At 46.1% G+C, this 22498-nt stretch overlaps 9 protein-coding genes across 9 annotated transcripts; 5 read left to right on the forward strand and 4 right to left on the reverse strand.

Annotated features, from left to right (window-relative positions):
- Positions 1-481: 481 nt before the first annotated feature.
- On the reverse strand, positions 482-3376 carry KUCA_T00005734001 (uncharacterized protein; the record flags this gene model as incomplete). Its single annotated transcript, XM_022601896.1, has 1 exon — positions 482-3376. The coding sequence occupies one exon, from the start codon at positions 3374-3376 to the stop codon at positions 482-484; it is 2895 nt and encodes a 964-aa protein (XP_022461724.1).
- Positions 3377-3963: 587 nt separating this feature from the next.
- Positions 3964-5043, reverse strand: KUCA_T00005735001 (uncharacterized protein; the record flags this gene model as incomplete). Its single annotated transcript, XM_022601908.1, has 1 exon — positions 3964-5043. One exon carries the CDS (start codon positions 5041-5043, stop codon positions 3964-3966), a length of 1080 nt encoding a protein of 359 aa, XP_022461725.1.
- Positions 5044-6743: 1700 nt separating this feature from the next.
- Positions 6744-8867, forward strand: KUCA_T00005736001 (uncharacterized protein; the record flags this gene model as incomplete). Its single annotated transcript, XM_022601919.1, has 1 exon — positions 6744-8867. The coding sequence occupies one exon, from the start codon at positions 6744-6746 to the stop codon at positions 8865-8867; it is 2124 nt and encodes a 707-aa protein (XP_022461726.1).
- A 1513-nt stretch (positions 8868-10380) lies between these two features.
- On the forward strand, positions 10381-11286 carry KUCA_T00005737001 (uncharacterized protein; the record flags this gene model as incomplete). The annotated part of the gene is made up of 1 exon (XM_022601930.1): positions 10381-11286. One exon carries the CDS (start codon positions 10381-10383, stop codon positions 11284-11286), a length of 906 nt encoding a protein of 301 aa, XP_022461727.1.
- Positions 11287-12177: 891 nt separating this feature from the next.
- Positions 12178-13443, forward strand: KUCA_T00005738001 (uncharacterized protein; the record flags this gene model as incomplete). Its single annotated transcript, XM_022601941.1, has 1 exon — positions 12178-13443. One exon carries the CDS (start codon positions 12178-12180, stop codon positions 13441-13443), a length of 1266 nt encoding a protein of 421 aa, XP_022461728.1.
- Positions 13444-14369: 926 nt separating this feature from the next.
- On the forward strand, positions 14370-15287 carry KUCA_T00005739001 (uncharacterized protein; the record flags this gene model as incomplete). Its single annotated transcript, XM_022601952.1, has 1 exon — positions 14370-15287. One exon carries the CDS (start codon positions 14370-14372, stop codon positions 15285-15287), a length of 918 nt encoding a protein of 305 aa, XP_022461729.1.
- A 305-nt stretch (positions 15288-15592) lies between these two features.
- Positions 15593-18190, reverse strand: KUCA_T00005740001 (uncharacterized protein; the record flags this gene model as incomplete). Its single annotated transcript, XM_022601963.1, has 1 exon — positions 15593-18190. The coding sequence occupies one exon, from the start codon at positions 18188-18190 to the stop codon at positions 15593-15595; it is 2598 nt and encodes an 865-aa protein (XP_022461730.1).
- A 1179-nt stretch (positions 18191-19369) lies between these two features.
- On the forward strand, positions 19370-21469 carry KUCA_T00005741001 (uncharacterized protein; the record flags this gene model as incomplete). The annotated part of the gene is made up of 1 exon (XM_022601974.1): positions 19370-21469. One exon carries the CDS (start codon positions 19370-19372, stop codon positions 21467-21469), a length of 2100 nt encoding a protein of 699 aa, XP_022461731.1.
- A 533-nt stretch (positions 21470-22002) lies between these two features.
- Positions 22003-22275, reverse strand: KUCA_T00005742001 (uncharacterized protein; the record flags this gene model as incomplete). Its single annotated transcript, XM_022601985.1, has 1 exon — positions 22003-22275. One exon carries the CDS (start codon positions 22273-22275, stop codon positions 22003-22005), a length of 273 nt encoding a protein of 90 aa, XP_022461732.1.
- Positions 22276-22498: the final 223 nt, after the last annotated feature.

Below are 22498 nucleotides of genomic sequence, written 5' to 3' on the forward strand. Positions count from 1 at the left end.
AAGCACAGAAAAAGCTTTGAATTCTTCACCTAGACCACCATATCAGATGCCTTTATCTTCAGCCGCGGCTTTGGGTCCCCGTACCAGTTTCCTCTTTGGGAAGCCTCATCGGCTTTTCTGGAGCACTTCCTAAGGCTGAGAAAGTTTAGAAACCCTGGCTAGGTAGACTTCTCTGATTATATTTTTAAGATTAGCACCAACACTAGTGGTGATAAAGAGTGTGAGAATTATCACAACAAATAATTATCGTAGTACAATGTCACAGTAGAAAAGGAGCGATACCAGCTGTCTATGTATACTAAACAACCACATAAATGTTGTAACTGGTACACGACCAATGGACCTAAAAGCCTGCAGTATCATCTGCATGATCAAAGCTTTTTCAACTTCACTAGTGCAAGTGGAAAATGGGTTTCTCTTTCATCGCATGCTACAACAACCTCATTTGCGTAATATAATAATGCAATTGTATACACCGCTTCTATTTTGATAGAGCAGTCAGAAACCTATCTTCGTCTTCCCCGTCTAATTCCAGTAACGTCTTCACGACCGGTAAAAGTTGTTGACGTTGCTCTCTATGTTCAAGGAACCCCAATAGCACGTTTCTGATATACTCGGTCCTCTCCTTGACTGTTTCGGATTCTCCATTCGCATTTTTGGCGGTGAGCGCAGTCAGACTATTTTGTCTGCTCATCACTGGCGAATTCTCCTTCGAGTCCTGCGAGTTGGTGATGCTTGCCTTTCTCTCCTTCAAGGTGCGAAGCTGTTGGGATAATATCTTGTAATTTTTGTTCATTCTCTCAAGCTTGAGTGACGTTTCGTCATTGACCTTCTTGAGGATCGTGTTGAGATTCTCGTACTCTATGGACCTTTGTTCTGAGACACGCAAAGCATCACGCAGGTTCTCGATTATGTGAGACAATCCACCGTTTTCTTCCTCAGATTGATTTGCAGAATTACGCGACTTCTCAACCACGAGCTTGTTCAACTTCTTGGACAAGTTTTCGTTCTCATCCTGCAATGAATGGACAGTTTCCTGAATATCATTTGTCTTCAGCCTGAGATCATCCACCTCTCTCTGTTTTCTTCTTAGACTTTGAGCAGCTTCACTTTGGATTCTCTCTTTCTCTTCTAAGATCGTCTCCAACTTCAAATTCAGGTCTCTGATCTTGTTATTGGTGGAATTCTCAGAATCGGTCAATAGCTTCCTTATTGTGCCGGTTTCGCGCGTACGTTCCTGTAGCATTGTCCTAGAGTCAGCGAGCTCTTCTTCGAGAATATTGACGCGAATTTCCGCTTCTCTTGCCCTCATCGACAATTCTTCGCATCTCTTTTTCAAGGAGTCCAGTTGCTCTCCAGAATCGTATTTAGCATCGACCACATTGCTATATCTGTCTTTTAATTCCTCGATATTTTTCACCAATATGTTGTTCTCAGTGCCAAGTTTGTTAAATTTCAGCAACAACTCGTTGTAGGTTTGCCTGAGATTTTCATTCTTGGTGACTGCCTCATTCTTGGTCTCCATCAACGACTTGTTTGTCGATGTCAACTCGGAAATATTCACACGGATCTCTATCAGTTTATCGTTGAGTGATTCCTTCTCCTTCTCGAGATACCTTGCTTTCGATTCGGCCTCGGCCAACTGCTTCTCCTTCAAGCTCAACGAGGATTTTGCTGAGGATAGATCCAACTTGAGGTTCACATCCTTGCTTTTGAAGTCAGAGAGTTCAGCAACTCTCTTTTCCAAGAGAGTCTTTTCTTGCCTCAGTATCTCTACGTCTTTGAAACGCTTGTCGGAATCGCTCTTAAGCTTTTTGAAGTCTTTGGTTATGGTCTCCAGGTTCTTCGTTCTGGTGGCCAGATCACCACGTGTGTCTGAGAGATCTTTCTCTTTGAGTCTCAACTGTTTCTCTAGATCCGCAAGCTTGAACTCCAACTTCATTTTGGCCTCTTTCGCAGTACGCAACGATTTCTCGTAATTCGTGACCGAGGCGGAATGCTGGATTCGAAGCGTCTCCAGCTCTGATTTCAAGACATCCACCTGGGAATCCTGCACCGGCATCTCCTTCAATGTCTTCAATTCGTTCCGAGTGGTTACCAAATCATCTCCTATGTCCCTAAGCATATCCTTCAAGTTGTCAACCTCCTCTGATTTGGACTGGAGATCAACCTTGGACTTGCGGTAGGAGTCTTGAATTTCAGTTAGTTTTAGCAGCTGAGAAGCATTGTCGGCAGTTAGCCTATCGCACTCGTGTTTGAGTTCAATTGAGTCAGCCAGATCGGCTTCACGCGTTTCTCCCGATTCGGAACTCTGTTCAGCCTTAGACAACTTGTCCTTGAACAGTTGAATTAGTTTATCCTTTGACTTCTGAGACTTTTGCAAATTTTCCACCTCAACAGAATGCAAATCAGTGATCTGCTCGATCTTCAAGTTCAGGTCATTAGTGGTCTGTTTTGCAGTCTCCAATCTAGACTCGTAGTCAGAAATCTGAGTCTTGAGGCTTGTAAGATCGGTTTGGGTCGAAGATTGTAGAGTTTTAGCGGATTCCAGCTCCTTTTGAGCCAATTCCAGCTTCTCTGTCAACTCTTCAACTTTGGCAGTGTCTTCCACTGGTCCAACGGCAGCAGCAGCTTCCTCGAGTGCTTTCACCTTTTCTTGCAATGACTTCACCTCACGTTTCGATTCCGTGGATACTTTCACCAATTCCTTGTTCAAAAGCTCCGAACGCGAGATAAGGCCATCAATAAAACTTCTGAAGCCATCCACCTCGCCAATGCTGGACACAGGTGTCAAATCCTTCATCGCTTTTTCGAAATGGTCGATCAACATGGATTTCTTTTTCTCTGTTCGGTACGATTCCAACAAAATGGGGTACTTTTCCTCGTATTTCACGAATTTGCGCATTCTAGACCTCAATTCGGGCTGCAATTCCGAGTATCGTATTGTGGTGTTGGGAATGTACAAAAGGTTCTTCTCTGTGGGGGTAGACTCGCGGGGCTGGGGCGTTGATCCAGAGGCCGAAGTAACCGGTGTTGGAGTATCCGGACTCTTCAAAACAGCACTTTCCAGTTGCCCCTGTGCTTTTACAGGGGTTGGTGATAACGTTGGTGGATCGGAAGTGAGCGAGTCAGAAGCTTCTTCATCCGTAGGTTGAGTCAAGTCCTCGGCATTCGGCGTTACAGTTGCCAAAATAGCCCTAGAGTTGGCTGCTGGCTCGTCTTCAGGTTTTCCAAATTTGGAGTTCCATTGCTGGCCCGCACCCTTGATCAGCATTGAGGCGGACCTGGTAGGAGGTTGATCTGAGTTGACCTCATCGTTTATCCTCGATATCTCCTCCGATAGATTCTTGCCTATCTGAGATATCTTGGAGAACATCGTGGAAAATCCCTTGCCAGGAAACTGGTGAGTTCCTAGTGTTGATCTTGGATGGGTCGTGAGGTGTTTACGTATGGGTGTACGTCTTAAAGCCCGGGTTGTGGCCATCTAGACCTTAATGGAGGGTTGAGATTGGTCGGGTGCACGACTGTGAGCCGCACGCTTCTGAGGCCTAAGAGTGACAAAGTGACTTGAAGAAGGGTTGATAGATTTGTGAGTTTTAATAAGATATTTTTGAAAAATGTTCTTTCATAGCATTGTGATGGTTGTTGACGGGAAAAGCACTTTTTGGCTCAAGTGTTGATGTTGGTTGGATCTGTCAAGATAGTTTCACAAAATGCAGTTTCTAAAGAGCCTTTCCTAGAAATATTAACTTTCCAGAATACACTCAAAATCACCAAAAATATTACTCCTCACAGCATAAATGTATTCAGACCACATGAATAACCGAGAAGCAACGACTTAAATATAAACTCATTTAATTAGAGCTAAAGTGAGGGGGCCCTGCTAACATGATTGTATTTCACGCATTGGTTTCTCTATCAGTTTTTGAATATCACTTGCTATATATAAAGGTCCAAGCACTATCATAACTTTCTGACTCTGGAGCCAGTCTCAACAAGTTCAACGACCTTTGCAGCAATTCCAAACGACACCTCGTAGCCCATTCCACCAACACCGTACGCATGAACGAGGAACTTGGAACCCACCTTCTCGAGCTCAACACGAGATCCAATGGATCTGGCAGGTCTAAAACCCACGTTGACTTTCAAAATTTCAAACTCCTTCTTTCCAGTCTTTGGGTTCAGCTTCATCAAGCCTGGAAAGAGCTTCGAGGCCTTGGCAATGAGGCCTTGGGTGTCAGCCTCTCTTGGCTTGTCGTAGGTGTCACCCAGTTGCTTGGTCCCACCAACGATGATGGTTCCAGTCAGAGGCCTTGGTATAATGAAAGTGAAGATTCCTTTTTCATCCTGATGAGTGATGGTCTGATTCTGGTAAGGGTGGTTAGGAGGAGGATTTATCAAGAGCGTCTGGCCTCTGATTGGAGTGGAGAACTCGTCGATGGAACCATCCAGAGTGACTCCACGGCCGGAACAATTCACCACACCAATGCAATTTGGATATAGCGAATACACCTCCTTGACAGAGTCAACGGTTCTGACAGTAAATTTGACTCCTCGTGCTTCCAGAGTCTGGAGCAGCCACCAAAGAAAAATTGGAGGAGTCAAACTCCAGGTCTCGTACTTAAACCCAAGCGAAACATCCTTGGGTAGCTCAGCATTGTTCAGTCTTCTAAAGTTGGGGATTCCCTCGGAATAGCCCTTTCCCACACGTTTGTAGTGGGGCTTTTCATCCTCGAACCACTCCACGCCCTCGATGAACTTCACACTGGTTTTGTAGAAAATCTGAGCAAACTCGTGAAACTTTTTCAAAGTGACTCTGGTGTAGTCCGACTCACGGGCATCCCATGGCTGGACATTTGGAAAAGGCCTGTAATGAGCACCTGCCCATGGAGAAGTGTAGTAATAAGAATAATCCTTCTTGGCAAGAGTAGAAGGGTCCTGTGGAAAATAGTTGGCGATGATCTCAACCTGGTATCCCTTTTCGGTCAGCTCGTAAGCTGCGGCCAAACCGATTATTCCGGCACCAAGCACAACAACAGACATCTATGGTGATAGTGTTTAGAGAGGGGTAACGAGCCTTTTTCTGCTTTGGTTGACTCTGAGAGGGGATGTGATGAAGCAGATAGGCTATTTAAGTCAGATGTCTTAAGAGTTTCAGGTATGACTCCACACTGGTTGACGATGTTCAGATTGAATGAATGTCACACCACTCGGGTGAAGAAATAGTTATGTTGACTTCGGAGCAAAAAACCTGAATATTTCGAGAAAAAGAGAAGGCCTGCAGACGTGCAAGTTCCTATCTGGGAAGGCATCGTCTTATTATCGCCCGATATGAAGGATGATGAATCGGGGTAGTGTAAGCGCCTCGGTGATCTGAGGTGTTTTTCGATTATACTTTGTTGGATTAAGTGGGCAAAGCTCCAATTACAGATAGCTAATATTTATATATATATATTGGTCGTATTCTGGGCCTTTTTTGGGGGTTTTGGGAACCTTTTCAACGAAGAACTCAGTAGCCCTTTTTGCCATGATTATGGCACTCGGAATATTTATCCGACAGAGCTGGTCTCCACACGATGATTCGGCTGGGAGACTCTCACCAGTCCTCGAGGCCAAGAACACTAAATGGTCAAATCGGAGGTGGGCCGAGAATTTGTTGGTTAGTAATAGCGCTCTTGGCTTGAAATAACTTTGTAGGGGTGCTTTCAGCGTTGGTTGTCTCAGAGTAAAGTTTTGGTAGGTGAGTCTGATCGGGGCGAGCAACAGCATCGGAGGAACTCCCCCTTGGCTAGTTTACGAACGCAATTTGGAATGAAAAGCATTACCCTTCCGATAAGGGTTCCCATTCAATGTCGTTTCTACACATATACCTCCAGGTTATGTAATATATATTTTCCAGCTGATTAGCTAGCATAGTGAGCGTCCCAAGGTGCGGCTGGGCAGCAACGAGATATGCTAAGACTTCACTGCTTGGTCTCAGTGGCAACTAATACCTCAACGCCTTCGATTTTTGTTGAAATAAATTATCGGCGACTCAAACGATTGCCAACAAAAGGACGATGCAACACCTCAGTGCTATATACCTTGGCATGGCACTCCGCCACCGTACATCACGCATTGCATATCCGCTGTACTGCACGGCGGAAGACCCTCCACATACGAATTGACACAAAACGACCGACGAGCCTTTCAATATATCGCCAACAATCCACCATATCACCCACAAAACTTTACTGGTATAGCAGCCCCTCTCTTACGACATTAATGACGCCATGCCCAAAAAGCAAGTGCAACTGCAAACTTTACACGGCCTTGTGACAGATTGTGGGGAAGATGCCGCCCTCCAAAGGCTGAAAATACACCCTAGACAGTGTAAATAGTCTGAACAACGGTCAATTTCTCGAGAAAAAAGAGCAATAAAAAAATCTAGAATGTAGCCACTTGTTATTCAAGTCTTATTCCATAGTTGTATCAAACATTGAGCAACGTTTTCTTTCCAAAACCTCACCAAAGTCCTCTTAGCCTCTTCGCCAGAGCAAACCCCCGGACGCTATCTTTCTCCACATTCAGCACCTCCGCTCAGCGTCTTGCTTAACTTTGAAGTCAACGCTCCATTATCGCACAATTCTGGGCATTGTTTTTGAGAATTCGTATATATCCAGTGTTGATTCGCTGGTTAAGGCTGCGTCTTTTTTATTCGCCAACACCCACAAGACTCCAGCAGCAGTTACCCCACACTCGTGATGTCAGAGCCGATTGGAATCATCGGAAGAACACATTACGCCTGTCTGCGGTGCAAATCTCAGAAGGTGAAGTGTTCAGGCACAAAGCCAACTTGTCAGAATTGTCTTTCCTCCAGTAAGGAATGTGTATATCCGCTGAAGGACCGAAAGGTCATAGTCATGGAGTCTCAATGGTTGAAGCTGAACCAGAGAGTGAAGGAATTGGAATCCGATGCCGCCTTTAAGGTACATGGAAATACCAGACCTGATCAGGATTTCGGATCGGGCAAGCTGTTTGAAGGTGATACTGATTACTCTCTCAACGAAGACCAAGCTTCAAGTGGCTCAGATCAGGAGATGGATACCATGGGCGTTTTCAATCGATTATCCATTCACGATCCCGAAGATTTGAAGCGTGGTCATCATTATGTAGATGATGAATTCTTCAGAATCACATATACCGGCTGGTTGAACCTGCCATCCAAAGATTACGTGAACAGACTCATTGGTCTAACATTTCAGTTCTTGAACGAAAGTCACTATCTCTATGATGAGGCGGAATTCACCACACGTGTGAACCATCTGTACGGTAATCTTGATTACCAATCGCTCGAATTCTTGTCACAGTTCTGGATAACACTTGCTCTTGGTGAGGTCATTTTGTACTCTCTTGAGAGCAATGCCTCCAACTCGCGACCCAGACTAACACCTGGATTGAAGTTTTACAAGCTGGCGCTGCAATTCTTCCAATCGCCTAATGAAGACCCGAACTTGACGTCCATTCAGGTGGCCTTGCAGCTTGGCTACTACTCGCAGACTCTGAACAGGATCACCACAGCCTACACCTTCTTTGGATTAGCCATGCGATGGTGTCTTTCGCTAGGATTGCATCTGGATGTTCCTAAACACCCGGAAGATGCAGTATTTCGTGAAAAGTGTAAGCGCGTTTGGTGGACCACTTACGTTCTGGACGCGTTTGCAAACACGCGATTCAGACTGCCCACCCACGTTGAGTTCGACCAGTGCAAATGCGAGCAGATGCTGGAGAGTTATTTGGATCTGAAGGATGGCTTCAAAGTGAATATGTTGGCCAATCAGGTTGCTCTGTTGAAATTTTCTAATTTGATAATCACGCAGATCTACGAATTAGAGGGAGTCCAGAGACTGGTAGCCAACACCGACCGAGTATTACGAGTGCTGGAAACTCATTTCGAAAAGAATCTCATTTCGGATTTCACCAAGATGAACCTTGAGATATCCAAAGGTGGGAGATCCAGTCGTTCTTTGATCCATCTTTTCATGAAGTTCAATCACTACGTGATCATGACTGCACGTCCCTTGATCATTGCGATATTCAAGGGCTTGATCAAAGAGGACGAGACCACCAAGCGGATCACCAAGAAGTGTATTCTGAGTGCATGTCACAATGTTGATCTTCTTTACTCTCTGAAGGACTTGAACCAGCTGGTAATATTCGATTACTGGGACAGCCACTTCTGCTTCAGTGCGATTTTGGTGCTGGAGATGGCTATCTCGACGGGGAAGACCTATCAGCAGATCGATAAAGGAGTCATGCTCTTGAAATTCATGGCAATGAAAGGCAACCATGTTGCTATGGAAAATTTCATCAAATTGTGCGAACTAACGCAGATGTTGGACGAGATTGGAATTCCAATAAAGACGACAGTTCCTCTGAACCTGGACATCCAACGGTGCCTCTTTGAAGATGTCCCCAAACGAGGGGTTGACATCAAAATAAGAGAAACTAACCTAAACAATGTGGACTCAACTTTGGCGATTAACTTGAGCCCCATAGGTGAACAGGATCCGGAAGTACCAGCCAACATTAAGCAGGAAAACGGCCAATCTCAAACATTTCAGCGCGATCCAAATCTACAGCAGATGACAAGTTCGCTCTCCTATCTCTCCAATCAAATGGATACTGATCTCAGCAATGAAAAGTATCATTTTACACCAATGATCAAACAGGACGATGATCTCCAGGTGTTTAACTATGGAACCGAGGACCAGTTCAATGGTATCGGCATCGGGGTAGACATCGACCACCTTCGCTCGTTCGACAACCTGTTTGGCAATTTTGCCAGTTGGGATTACCATCCTAGTCACATGCACGAAAAGAAGTGACTAGGAAATTCTTTTTTTGTTAAGAAATGCCCTTTTCCTGCTCCCAAGTGTCTGTATGTGGGTGCAAGAAGGAATACGAATACAGAAACGAATGCTAATTACACGCACGCTTTATTGAAAAGCCTTTGGTCGGGCCAGGGGATTTCACAACTGTAGTTTCGAGAAGAAGAAACGAGTGGAACGGACTTTAGGCCCGAACTAGCCGCTAACCCAATCGTATCTTTGCTTATGAATGCTCTGGATAAGTGTCGGTGCGTCTGCTACTGATGGTTTTTGGTTGTCTCACTTAACGTTCCATGTCTAGGACAATCTAGGCCTTTCGAATGCCTTCCACAAGCCTTTCATACGAACGAGATATTGGATCGACTCCATATGCTTGCTCTATTGTTCCGAGATTTGGTCTACATCCGTTCTAGTGGTCCACAGCCGTTCTAGACTAGTATTGCATTGGGACATACGCACTACCTGTACTAGTTAATCCGGGGAAGAGCCAGTGAAGGGCCGAGCCTCATGCTTCTGGAACTCTTCTGGAACAATTTCGAAACAGTTTTTTCAACAAGTGCTAGCTAACTGAGTTATAATTGGTGCAAACCGTACTGAAAACATTTTGTAGACAGCCAGCCAGCCAACAATAGGCGGCACTTCCGTCGGTAGTAGATACCCCGAGAGTGGACGTGTGCTTCCAGACTCGGCTAGAGTTGCGATTTTTTGCAGTGGGGGAACAGCAGCCATTTTAGCCGCCCAACGTTTTACTCAGAGCACCAACTAGCCTGTATTTGCCCTTTACTAGTAAAAGGAATTCATATTGAGATTTTGCATCTCTAGACCGACTGAAAGAGGAAGAATATGTTCTGACTAGATTTCGGGTAGGCACTGTTCGATACTGCAGTTTTGCTGTGCCTTCTTCACATAGGCATCGAAGCCGCAGTACACGTAAAACGTCACCATAACCAGAATCACAGGGAACACAGCAAAAAGCTCATGGCACACAACACCATAGTCCACCTAAATGTCACTTGAACCAATATAGAACACACACAGTTGTCAAGATACACGCTATTAATGGCAGTGAAAAATTTTCTACTTTAGACCTTCTCGGTCCCTTTTCTTTTTTGACGCATGCCCCCAATTATACCCGAAGAGGTAAAGGTAATAGAAGACGATCTAGACCTTCTTCCTTTGGGTGGCCTTTGAGTGGTAATTCAACCGAGATCTTACTCTTTTAGGCAATGCTCGGTTGTATTAACACTCGATCTCCACCTCTTTCGGAGGCATATGCGCGATCTCAATTGCCTTCGGTTCTTTTTTCACTACTGGTGGATCGTAAAGCTTTTTGGATTAGTATTTAAGAGAAACAGATTCCGGCTAAAATGGATTCAAATATGTTGGAGGTAGCAGTAATTCTCACATTCATTGACTGAAACTAGTTGCGGAAAATTCTCATTCATTTAGCGGTTTTCAACACACATTCTTTACATACCAGATCACCTGATACTGCTCACACAATACCAAAATGCAAACTTCAATCATTTTATCTTGTCTCTTTGCCCTCTCGGCCATGGCATTACCAACTCCTCAGGAACATGTTCATCACAAACACTCCAAGAGATCCAACACATGTGCTTTTCCTACAGACAAGGATCTCGTTGAAATTACCCCAAAGTCTGACAACGCTGGCTGGGCCATGTCGCCTGATCAATCATGTTCTTCTGGAACCTGGTGCCCATTTGCATGTCCTCCAGGTCAACTTATGAACCAGTGGGACTCTTCTGTGACTTCCTACAGTTACCCCGGATCCCAGCATGGAGGTCTCTACTGTAACGACGATGGTGAACTTGAAGTTCCATACTCCGATAGAGACTACTGTGTTGATGGAAAGAAGACTGTCTCTGTCAAGAACACTGCAGGCGATGAGGTTGCTTTCTGTCAGACTGTTTTGCCAGGTAACGAGGCTATGTTGATCCCAACATCAGTTAAAGCTGGCGACTCTCAGGTTTTGGCTGTTCCCGGAACCGATTATTGGGCTTCTACTTCGGCACACTATTACGTGAACCCTCCAGGTGTTTCAACTGATGACGGGTGTGTCTGGGGTTCCACTGCTAACCCATACGGTAACTGGTCACCATATGTTGCCGGTATGAACATGGATGACAGCGGAAACACCTACGTCAAGGTTGGCTGGAACCCAGTTTACTTCGAGGATTCTTCTCCTTTCAAGGACCAAAATCCATCATTTGGTCTCAAGGTTACTTGTGACGATGAATCTAAGTGTAACGGTGGTTCATGTACAATCAACCCAAAGACTGTTGGTCTAAATAAGGTCAAGTCCGATTCCGCTGGTGAAAGTCTTGATGCAGCATATTGTGTGATCACTGCCAGTGACTACGGTTCTGCTACCATCGAGGTGTTTGATTTATGAGTAATACGTTTTGTTGCATTTTGGTCTCGCTTGGTTTTCCGAAAACAAAAGAAGTTTGGTTTTTCACCCTGTTTTAAAGATTTTATAGACTAATTGGCTACTGGGTTTTGGATTTTTTAGATCGACGTAGTACTATGAGCTCAACTTTTGGAGGTGGGGTTTTTGAGTGTCTAGCCTCTACCATCACTATTGTTTGAGGTGATCTGCCCGACCTTTGGGATTTGTCATGCATGGATCATTATAATATCGCCCACAGAGCGCAACACCATGAAAATCTTTCATAAAACACGAGCGACACCCCATATCTGCAGATGCAGCATCGTGCGGCTCAAATATCCTAAAAATAGGTGCCCATGCCACCTTGTCAGCCAAACTGGGGTCCAATTGGGCTACATATGATACTGCCCGCATTACGCGAACTCCCTGGCCACTCATCTACGGATAACTTGTAATTTGTTGAACAGTAAAAATATGCTGATTTGGCCAGGAAGTGCAGAGCAACTGTCACAGACCAGCCGCACCCCTATCTTGGTCGTGCGGCGATATGACTAAGCATAGGAGAAATAGAACTCTGCCTTTTCATCCAAATGTAAGACTATTTTCGCTTTTTATCTTCCAAAGAAGATGCAACTACAGTTACGACAAGGAGCACAAATACACATTAATTTAATATCCTTTTTGCAAGACCTCAAATACAATTTAGTACACATTCTGGGCTCTCGTTTGGAGCTACCGGACCTAGTTGAGGTAGTGTACTCCCAACTCCATCTTGGCCTCCCGGTTTTTCAAGTAGCGAATTGAGTATCACCGTCTCCTTGCCTGACTTTTCTTGCTCATCCGCTTCACGCTTTCCAACCCGAATTGGACCTGAAAAGAAGTTTGCCTGCCACAATGCCGTCTTCCAAAGAAATACGCATTTATTCGCTGCTGGTAATAGACACTGCTTTCTTTCTGCTGGAGCTGATAGTGGGCTATACGGTGCACTCTCTGGCGCTGGTGGCCGACTCGTTTCACATGCTTAACGACATCATCTCGCTGCTAGTCGCTTTGTGGGCCGTAAATGTGTCCAAGACAAGAGAAGCTGACTCCAGATATACTTACGGTTGGCAAAGAGCCGAAATTTTGGGGGCCTTGATCAACGCCGTCTTCCTCTTGGCGCTTTGCTTCACCATTTCGATCGAGTCAATACAGCGGTTTATTTCTCCAGAGATTATAACGAATCCACAGCTTATTCTAGCGGTTGGATCTGCAGGTTTAGTTTCAAATTTGGTTGGATTGGTGCTGTTTCATGAGCACGGTGGCCATTCCCATTCTCATAGCGGCGGTAACACCGAAGCTACGGGCCATTCGCACTCACATGGGTCTCACGTGGACTCTGAGCCTCACGATGACGACTCTTCTGCAGATATAAGTTCGATTTGGCCGGCCGCGGTGGTTTCAAGGCTAGATACCGAACGCACAGGGTTGCTTGACTCGGTTCATGACAATCACAATCACACCATAAACAGCTCAAAGGCCAAGAATCCCGACGGAAAATCCCTCAACATGCAAGGTGTTTTCTTGCACGTTCTCGGAGATGCTCTGGGAAATGTTGGAGTGATGTTGACAGCACTTTTCATCTGGAAAACGGATTACTCTTGGCGTTTCTACGCGGATCCCACTGTTTCTCTGCTGATCACCATCATCATATTTTCATCAGCATTGCCATTGTGTCGAACCTCTTCGCGAATCCTGCTACAAGCCACTCCTTCGAACGTGGTGTACGACGACGTCAAAACGGATATCTTAGGAGTGCCTGGTGTGTGCTCCGTCCATGACTTCCACATTTGGAACTTAACCGAGAAACTTTTCATCGCATCGCTTCACGTTGAGCTTTCCACGTCGCCAGAGGAGTTCTTGCAGGTAGCTGCCACTATCAAGACATGTTTACACGCTTACGGTATTCACTCCGTCACTATACAACCAGAGTTTAGCCTATACTATGCCAGCAAGGACAATCTGCCCAAGAGCTATCTTCCCAGCAAAAGTGTCAGCAACTCGAGACTACCTGATCTGGGATCTGCCGACCAAACGGGATACGGGTCCCGTGATGAGACGAGTTGTATGGTGGACGCGGCTGTCGGGTGCAACTTAGATAGTTGCTTGAAAAGTCTGTGATGGGACGAGATATAGAGCAAGTTTCTCTCAAACGTTTTTATATGAATATCCGGGTTCAAAATTGGGTGTCTGATGTAAAAGATAAAATTGCTGATATCTTATGTGTACCAACCAATAACCGTTTAGTTGGTTAGTGCACATGAGGTCTAACCCGCGTTAACCGCCCCAGTCTAGGCGAAATCGGGAAACTCATCGGCCCGCTGGTTAGTGCTAAAAGTTTTAGCAGCAATAACTATCCGGATAGCCATCAGAATCCCGATTCTTTCAGCCCCATAACTGAACTGTACCAGAGGCTAACCAGCCCTCTCAAAATGCCTCAACGCGAATCATTTCAACCTCATTAACCGTTCTGCAGAGCCCCATCGGTTGCCTAAGCCGATCCCGAGCCAACGCGTCTCCTCCACCAATTTGACCCAAAGGGGAAGGTGACGCGTTCACATCCAACCTCATCCCTTTCAGATGGACGAAAAGAGCCCCTTTGGAAGATAATTGGGTCCTTCCGAACAGTTAGCGTCTTTTTTCCCGATCCTATTTCTGTTCTGAGATGCAAAAACGCCAGCGGCTGCGAATGTATATATTTCTGGGTTTTTGACAGGTTTTGCGAGCGCGTACAATCAAGAGTATTGGATAGTTTCCTGGATATTCTCAGATTGTATAAGACTGGTATTACTGCTGATATTGATTATCAGATCTCAAGAATACTACCACTGAAAAGCCAGCATCTTGTTTGTTCTACTGTGAAGTGTTGATCGTTTTTCAGGCGATTTTGCAGATTTGGGTCTTGTTTAACAGTTTTGTTAAAAGCTATTCAAGAGTTCAGGAGCTAAGTCTTTTCAGTCTAGTTTCTGGTCTCTGGCATCCTCACACAAGTCGCGTCTTTTTGGCTTCTTTCGCTTTTTTTTGTCCGTTTTTCTTTTGTCTCAACAATGTCGCTCGACAGAGAAGCCCTCCATCATTTTGTCAAGAAACCGGTCTCTACCTCCATGGTCTCCTTTCTGGTGTCCACTACGGAATCCGTGATTTCGATCCGAAGCTCCAAACCATACAGTCAATTGTCATCTGCATATCCTTCGCCACCAGCCTCGCCTGTTGAAGAGACCTCGAAATCGGTGTCTCTTTTCTCGTTTGTCAAGGGTCTGATACGCCATTCGCGTGTTCAAACCCCTACGCTTATGGCCAGTCTGGTATACCTTGTGAAGCTTCGCTCGATCTTGCCTGCTAATTCGCACGGAGTAGACACCACCCATCACAGGATATTTCTTGGTGCCTTGATTCTGGCTGCAAAGTCGTTGAACGACTCCTCGCCCTTCAACAAGTGTTGGGCTGCTTACACAGATGGTCTGCTTACCCTGAAAGAGGTGAACACGTTGGAGCGCGAGATGATTGGATATCTTGGCTGGGACTTGCGCGTAACTGAGCAGGATATCATGAACTGTTTTGCTCCCTTCCTGGCTCCAATTCGTGAGAAAATCATGCGCACAAACGAAGAGAGGCTCCAAGCATCCAGGCAGCTGCTTCTACCGACGCCGGTGGAGCCTCTTGCCATTCGCAAGCTTGCACAGTCGAATTCAGCATCCTCTGTGCCCTCACTATCTTCCTCCGCTTCCACTGCTTCCAATCTGTCGACTTCTTCGGCCCTCACTACCGTGGTCGAGTCAGATCCTGTGCATGACTTCAAGCCGCGTCCACTGCGTCTCAAGTCTATCACTAATCTGCAGTATAACCAGAGGAAGCTGCAAGTGGTTAATGTGGATCCCAAAGTTGAGGAGTACTCTAAATCAAAGAGGCAGAGCTTCAATGTGTTCGGCAATAACCAGCCTGCAAGGATAATTGTGGAATCGTGACCCTGGAAGGTTCTTTCGATTAGTCTGCGTTATTTATCTCGGTTGTTTTATCTTTTGACCTGTACTTGTTGACCACGCTGGTCATGGTCGTCGCTTTTTGTTCTGCTATTTGGGCCTGTGTTTCTTATGTGCCTGGTTTTCAGCTTTTGGCTATACTTGCTTACCTATATTATTCAATCACATGACTTATACCCAAACTCGCTAATTCTTGCTTTTGTTTTGTTCTCACTATCGGGTTAGTTTCACCTGATATGCTTGAACTGTTAACTACCAATATTCTCTTGAGCCTTAGCTCTCGCTCCATCTTACTTTGCATCTATCAAATCATCCACGAGGTTGCGAATTCGCTTCGCGACATCGGCCTCATTCTCTTCATTTGCCCGCCTGGCAAGATCTGCAATCCTGTTCAAGATATCATCAACCTTCGAGACGTGAAAGCGGTCCAGGTATTGGTACTTCCGATTGGGACAGAACAACCGTCGTGTGCGAGGTTTTATGGTGAGCGGTTGCGAAGATCCACCCTCTTTGACACTAGTTGTATGCCAGGAATCCACTGATGAAGGTGAAAAGTTTGTCGGAGACACGGAAGAAGACGATAACGAACTGTTCTGCAATATGGAAGTTAGATTGGAAATCTGAGGCGACGCCGCCCCATTGGAAACACTTCCATCTCTATAACAGTTATCATCAACCCTGATCTCAAACTCGTTGATCTCACGCGCGCGCAACGAGACTAGGATCGTTTTGGTGATGACTGATCCTTTGGAGAAGCATGGCTGTGACAAATCCATTCTGTTCACGTCATCCTTCATGACATCCAGGATCGCATTCTCCAGATGTCCCGATATCGGACACGATTGCATCGAGAATTCCGGGCAGAATTGCTCGAGATATCCACATAACGGAAGCAGCACTTTTCTCTGCGGCAAAGCCATGATTTGGTGGGGGAATAGTACGTTAACAACACCATTTTCCGATGTTAGCGAGATATCGTCAAGCATGATGGAGCGACACCGTTGTCTGATTTCGTCGTAGCGTTTTCCGACAATCGTGCCAGGTTCTTGCTTGGTCGTTTCCTCGGAGATTGACCCAATCAGACTAGGTCCTCTTCTAATTTGTGGAGGTTTGGGAACCCCCCTTGTTCCCATTAGGTCAACCATGGAAGGCACTTTTCGAGGAGAATGCTGCGATATGGTCCATGGGTATTCCTCGTATTCAAATGCCGGAGATGGCGTTCTCAGGTGGGAGAAAGAAAGAGAGTGTTTAAGTGAAAAAGACGAGGAAGCAGAGGAAACAGGTTGTTTTGGCATCTCAGGCTGTGGTGGCTGGCCGCTGCGCCATTTGTCCAAGAAACTGAATCCATGGTTCATCCAAGACTGTGACATTTGGGCCAGATTCGTGGAAGCAGTCAGCGAGCTCGAAATGCCCTGGAGTGAAGCGTATGATGATTGGCGATTTATCATCGGCTTTCCCACAGCGTTGTCGAAATTTGTTGCACTTTCAAAGGTCTTGATAAAGACAGGCGATTGTGATAATGCTGGTGATGTCTTCGAAGGTATCTCCCAGCCAGTCGTTACTGGACGGTCATGGAGCCGGATTGAACGGGGGGACGAATCTTGTGTTTTTGATTGGTTGTGAGAATAGTTTCCAATTGGGATTGGCCTGGCCATATCCTTCTCTGCCGTTATGGAATTGGTTTGAGAGTTCGGTCTCGGTCTGACCCTTGGTTCTGGAATCGCCGCTTCTCTATCATGGTTCACAAACGAGATCTCTTCATTTGTATACAGTCCCGTGAGAATCAGGATCAGCTTTTGTGAAACCATGGGGTTTCCAGTCATGATCACCACGCGGTATGTTGGCTTAGACCGATCACATGGTTTATGTAATAGGTTCATTCTCATTGGAGCCAGAATTGTGAACAAAGCTGCCAGAAATTGAAGATGTTGCTGTCTTCCATCTTTGAACTCCAGCCACGAGCCTACTGTCTGGGCCCAATCCACCAATGCCGAATCGGCCTTGTTGAAGCCAATCAGCAACCGTGGTGTCTCCAACAAAAAAATCGTCATTCTGATGAACGATAGCAGACCTGTCTGCAACTCTAGATCATTTTGTAGACTGGAAGGAGCAAACCGCATTCCTTGGGGCGCATTTGCAGAGGTTGAAGTTGCCGTTTTAGACCTTGCCATACTCGCTTGAAGCTTACATAGCAGCAGATCCTGTAACGCTGCTAGTTCGTCAGCAACTTCTTCCCAATTGTCCGCAATCACCTCATCAAAGTCCTTAGTTGAGATTGGAACAACCACACCGATACCAAAACGTGTTGAGCCATTTGCAGCTGGTGCGTCGCGCTGGCATGAACGAATGGTGGCCTGTGGATGCCAGTCGTTGGGCGTGGCTCCAGGATCCTTCTGGGCGCAATAGTGTGAATCCACTGAGACCAGACGAGTTAGAAGAATAGAATCTGGCATTGCAGGTAGAGGCGGCAAAACGTGGATCTTGACTGAATTGGACGTTTCGACCAGAACACCATGGCCAAACATATGGGTCATCAACTCTCGCTGAGGGTGGTACCGATTTCCGTCTAATTTGGTGAACTTTTGGCAGGGCTGCACCGGTATTGAGCCAGCGGATCCAGAAACCCCTTCTGGAATAGCTTGGGTAGGAACTGAGACAGCGGAATCGAACAAAGCATGTTTGGAACGCATTCCTCCATCCTGAAAAATCACAAGCCGGAATAGCCCAGACCTTTCGGTGATTCGCACTGACGACGGCAGCAAATCCGGGGTTCCATACAGCAGAGTCCGCGTTTGTGTGTCTTCATAGCTCTGGGCTGAGGATGGTAGGGGAGCTGCTGTGATTGGCTGATGTGGGGCTGAGCCACGCGCGAACATTCGGTTCAGCATTAGAAATGGGGTCAGGTATGGACAGGCACCAATGGGCCATCTTCAAGAGAAACCGGTCAACAATGAAAGGAAATATCAGTGAATCACAACAAGCAATGCTGTGGGCCAAATGATGTTGCCAGTTACAGTGAGGATGGTGGTGTGCAGTGTTGTCGTTTGAGCTGTTTAGACCATAACGCAGATGCTGGTGATGAAGGTGATACTAGTGTGACGCTCAATTAAGTCGGGGCTCGTGTGCTGCGCCGCATGCATAAACGTCGTGCACCTGTGCTAATCTCCCCGCATCTTCGGGAATTGACGGGGTAGGACCAGAAGCGAGAAGCCTAAAAGGTGGGACCAAAATGAAACTAGCTCAAACTAAGGGGAGGGTGGCAGGTAGGATGAGATACTAATAAAGTGACGGTGCTACAAAAGTATCTGAGATTTGCTGAGTGTTATTCCGAGTGGCTCATCCTTCAGGTGCGGGAGCTAATTCCGGGGTCACCCGATTATGCCGTTTCCAGCATATTATGTTCCCAATCAGGAAGTCAACCAGAAGCATCAGCTGGGCGCCGACATCGAGGAAAAGTGAAAATTGGGGTAACATTTAATGCAGAATTGGTGAATATTTGGCCCTTGTTAGCACAGATTTTGAATAGATTGTAGTCCCGATCGAAGTCAATGCACCGATAACTATATGTGACCACTTTGTTTCTGTTAAAGCTGCTGTACGGACTCCCCTATAGTGTCTGTCTGAAGTCCACCTCGGTCCCTCCCTAAGAATCACGAGTGTTGCTTCAGATATCATTCAAAGCCGTACAATTGAGATATGGTGGATTTTGAAAATCTCACAATGTTCTCTCGATCTGTAGCATTTCTTCAGGTGTTTCAAACTTTAATATTTGTGACTCAACTCCATTTAGTAACCTCTCGCATATTGGACCGATCTCCCCCACCCTGCCAAATCCCAAAGGGTCACCTTTGCTTCAAGGCTGCACCTCCTTGTCTCGCCTTGTTCTCTCGTGTCCGTCTTCTTTCTTGTTTCTTGTTTCTTGTTTTCCTCCTCCTGTTTCGATCCTTTGTTTTTTTTGGGCCTCGCATCTGGGATTTTGCTTTATTTGCCCCTTGCAGTCCCACCGGTTGTTCTTTTGAGAAAGCAGCCCCACTGTTATTGTTTTGCCCTTGTTTGCATCTCCGAAAATGACCAGAGACGTCAAACACCATTTACTCTTTGAGTGCGCCACTGAGGTGGCAAATCGAGTCGGAGGTATCTATTCGGTGCTGAAGTCGAAGGCACCAATCACAGTGGCAGAATACCGCGATCGCTATACGCTTTTGGGCCCCTGGAATCGTGCCTCTGCGTCGGTGGAAGTCGAGGAGTTACCGGTTCCTGACCCTCATTTGAAGAAAACGCTTGATTCTATGGGAGAACGTGGAATTCAGTATTTGTATGGGCGGTGGCTCATTGATGGGGCTCCCCGTGTCCTTCTGTTTGACCTGCAATCTGCAGCCTACAACCTGGACGACTGGAAGAGGGATCTCTGGAACAACACTGGAATTCCTTCCCCAGCATTTGACACGGAGACCAACGATGCGATTCTTTTGGGCTATCTGGTGGCTTGGTTTTTGGGAGAGTACTCCTTTCACAACCAGAAGCAGGCCATCATCATCCACGCTCACGAATGGCTTGCGGGTATTTGCTTGCCTCTTTGCCGAAAGCGTAAGATCGACGTAACCTCCGTGTTTACCACTCATGCCACTTTACTCGGGCGGTATTTATGTGCTGGCTCAGTTGATTTCTACAACAATCTTGACAAGTTTGACGTGGATGCTGAGGCTGGAAAGCGCGGAATTTACCACCGGTATTGCATCGAGCGTGCCGCCGCTCATTCCGCAGATGTTTTCACCACGGTTTCTCATATCACAGCTTATGAGTCTGAGCACTTACTGAAACGTAAGCCCGATGGTGTTCTGCCCAACGGTCTTAACGTGGTGAAGTTCCAAGCTGTTCATGAGTTCCAAAACCTCCATGCTGAGAAGAAAGAGAAGATCAACGACTTCATCAGGGGCCACTTCTACGGTAACCTTAACTTTAAATTGAACAACACTCTGTACTTCTTCATTGCCGGAAGATACGAGTACCGCAACAAGGGTGTGGACTTCTTTATTGAGTCGCTTGCTCGTCTCAACCACCGTCTGAAGGAGTCCGGTTCAAAGATGACTGTTGTAGCATTCATCATCATGCCGGCACCAACACACTCCTACACTGTGGAGACTTTGAAGGGCCAAGCTGTTATCAAACAGCTGGAAAATTCCATCAAGGATATCCAGAACTCTATGGGAAAGAGACTGTTCGAGTTCTGCCAGAACCCAACTTTCTCTCAGACCTCGTCGCAGATGGAGCTCCCAGAGATCGACGACCTTCTCAAGCCTTCAGATAGGGTCTTGCTCAAAAGACGTATGTTTGCTCTCAAGAGGGATTCGTTACCCCCAATAGTTACTCACAACATGGCCAATGACTCGACAGACCCGATCCTGAACCAGGTGAGAAGCGTGAAGCTCTTCAACACACCAGATGACAGAGTCAAAATCATCTTCCACCCCGAGTTCCTTAATGCCAACAATCCAATTTTGTCGCTTGATTATGATGAGTTCGTCAGAGGTTGCCATCTCGGTGTCTTTCCGTCATACTATGAGCCGTGGGGCTACACACCGGCGGAGTGTACCGTGATGGGAATTCCCTCAATCACAACAAATCTGTCTGGTTTTGGATGCTATATGGAAGATTTGATTGAGAATTCTACTGACTATGGAATCTACATCGTCGACAGACGCATGAAATCTGTTGATGAAAGTATCAATCAGCTGACGGACTACATGTTTGAATTCGTGGAGAAAACAAGAAGGCAACGGATCAATCAGCGTAACCGTGTTGAGCGTCTTTCTGATCTGCTTGACTGGAAGCGCATGGGGTTGGAGTATGTCAAAGCTCGTGCTCTTGCTCTGAGAAGGGCTTATCCAGACTCTTATAACAATCTGTCCAATCATGAGAATCCTTTCGAGTCCGGCACCAACATCAAGATCACAAGACCTTTGAGTGCTCCAGGATCCCCCGGTGACCGCTACACGGAGGGGCTGATGACACCTGGTGATTTAGGAACACTCCAGGAGAATAACTCGGCGGACTATTTTGATTGGAAGCTAGCTGGTGGTCCCAGCGACTCAGAGGATCAAGATTTGACATTGAGAGGTGTATCTGTCGCGCCCAGTGACGCTAGCGAGAGTGAAGAGGAGAAATAGAGGTACATGTCTTCCGAAAAGAGCAAAATTTTCTTACAGTTCGAAGTCGTTCTGCTCATAAGAGCGATACTCGTCACATTTTACACCATTTCACTCAAAGGAGAGAATATTTGTGAACGTCGATTCCGTTTTCCAGTTTCAATTACCCATCTTTTTCTAGTGGCTTGTGCCATTGTTTCATTTCATAACGTCATGCAATGCATCATCTATACATGCCAAAAATGATCGTATTATGTTGGCCCCGGTCTGGGGTTTGCTTCTTGAGACCATCTCGACATTGCTCATGTCAAGCGTGCTTCCTTTGTGGATGGGACCTAACCAAACAATCATTCTAGTTTTCTTATAAGCACTTAGGCATGTGTATTTCTGTGAAGAGAGACTGACACTCAGCCTAATCTTCAATACCACTTGTCTTAGATCTTCCTCTCCAACCATCTCCCGTGAAAAATATCGTATCAATCTTCTCTTCTGCATCAAATTGGCAATGTCGTTGCATCATATCAGCATCCCATCACCTCCTCTCGCTCGCTGTTTCAATCACTCACTTTCAGCGACCTCAACGTTTGTGCTTGCTTCCACCGTAGCATGTCACCGTACTCTTTTTCCTCAACTTCCAGCTTCACTATTGTCTTTCTAGGCACACTCACCAATCCGAGATCCCGGGTCTCTTCTCCAGTGTGCTCCTTAACATCGGTAACCAGTAGATTGGATTCGTCGTCTATGGCAAGCAGCCTTCCCTCCAATACACGGCCGTCAACAACAGTGACTCTAAAGGGGAGGGAGATGTAGTCGATCGGCTCCGCCATGTTGAAACTTGTTATGATGTTCTTCTAGGAAAAAGAGATAAAAGCAGAATATTTTGGTCTGAAATATCTGTCAGTTAGACACGGGCAAGAGCTTTGAGCTTTCTGCCTCTTCCTTCCGGGCAAGTAATGCTCAACCGTAGACTGCCTTTTTCTCCCGTGCCATCATCTCACTGTTTTCCTATCAAAAGAGAGCTTCACTCCTCCCTCTCTCTCTCTCTCTCCT

This window comes from Kuraishia capsulata, genomic scaffold, assembly GCF_000576695.1.
Source record: "Kuraishia capsulata CBS 1993 genomic scaffold, Kuraishia_capsulata_scaffold_7, whole genome shotgun sequence".
Classification (NCBI taxonomy): Eukaryota; Fungi; Ascomycota; class Pichiomycetes; order Pichiales; family Pichiaceae; genus Kuraishia; species Kuraishia capsulata.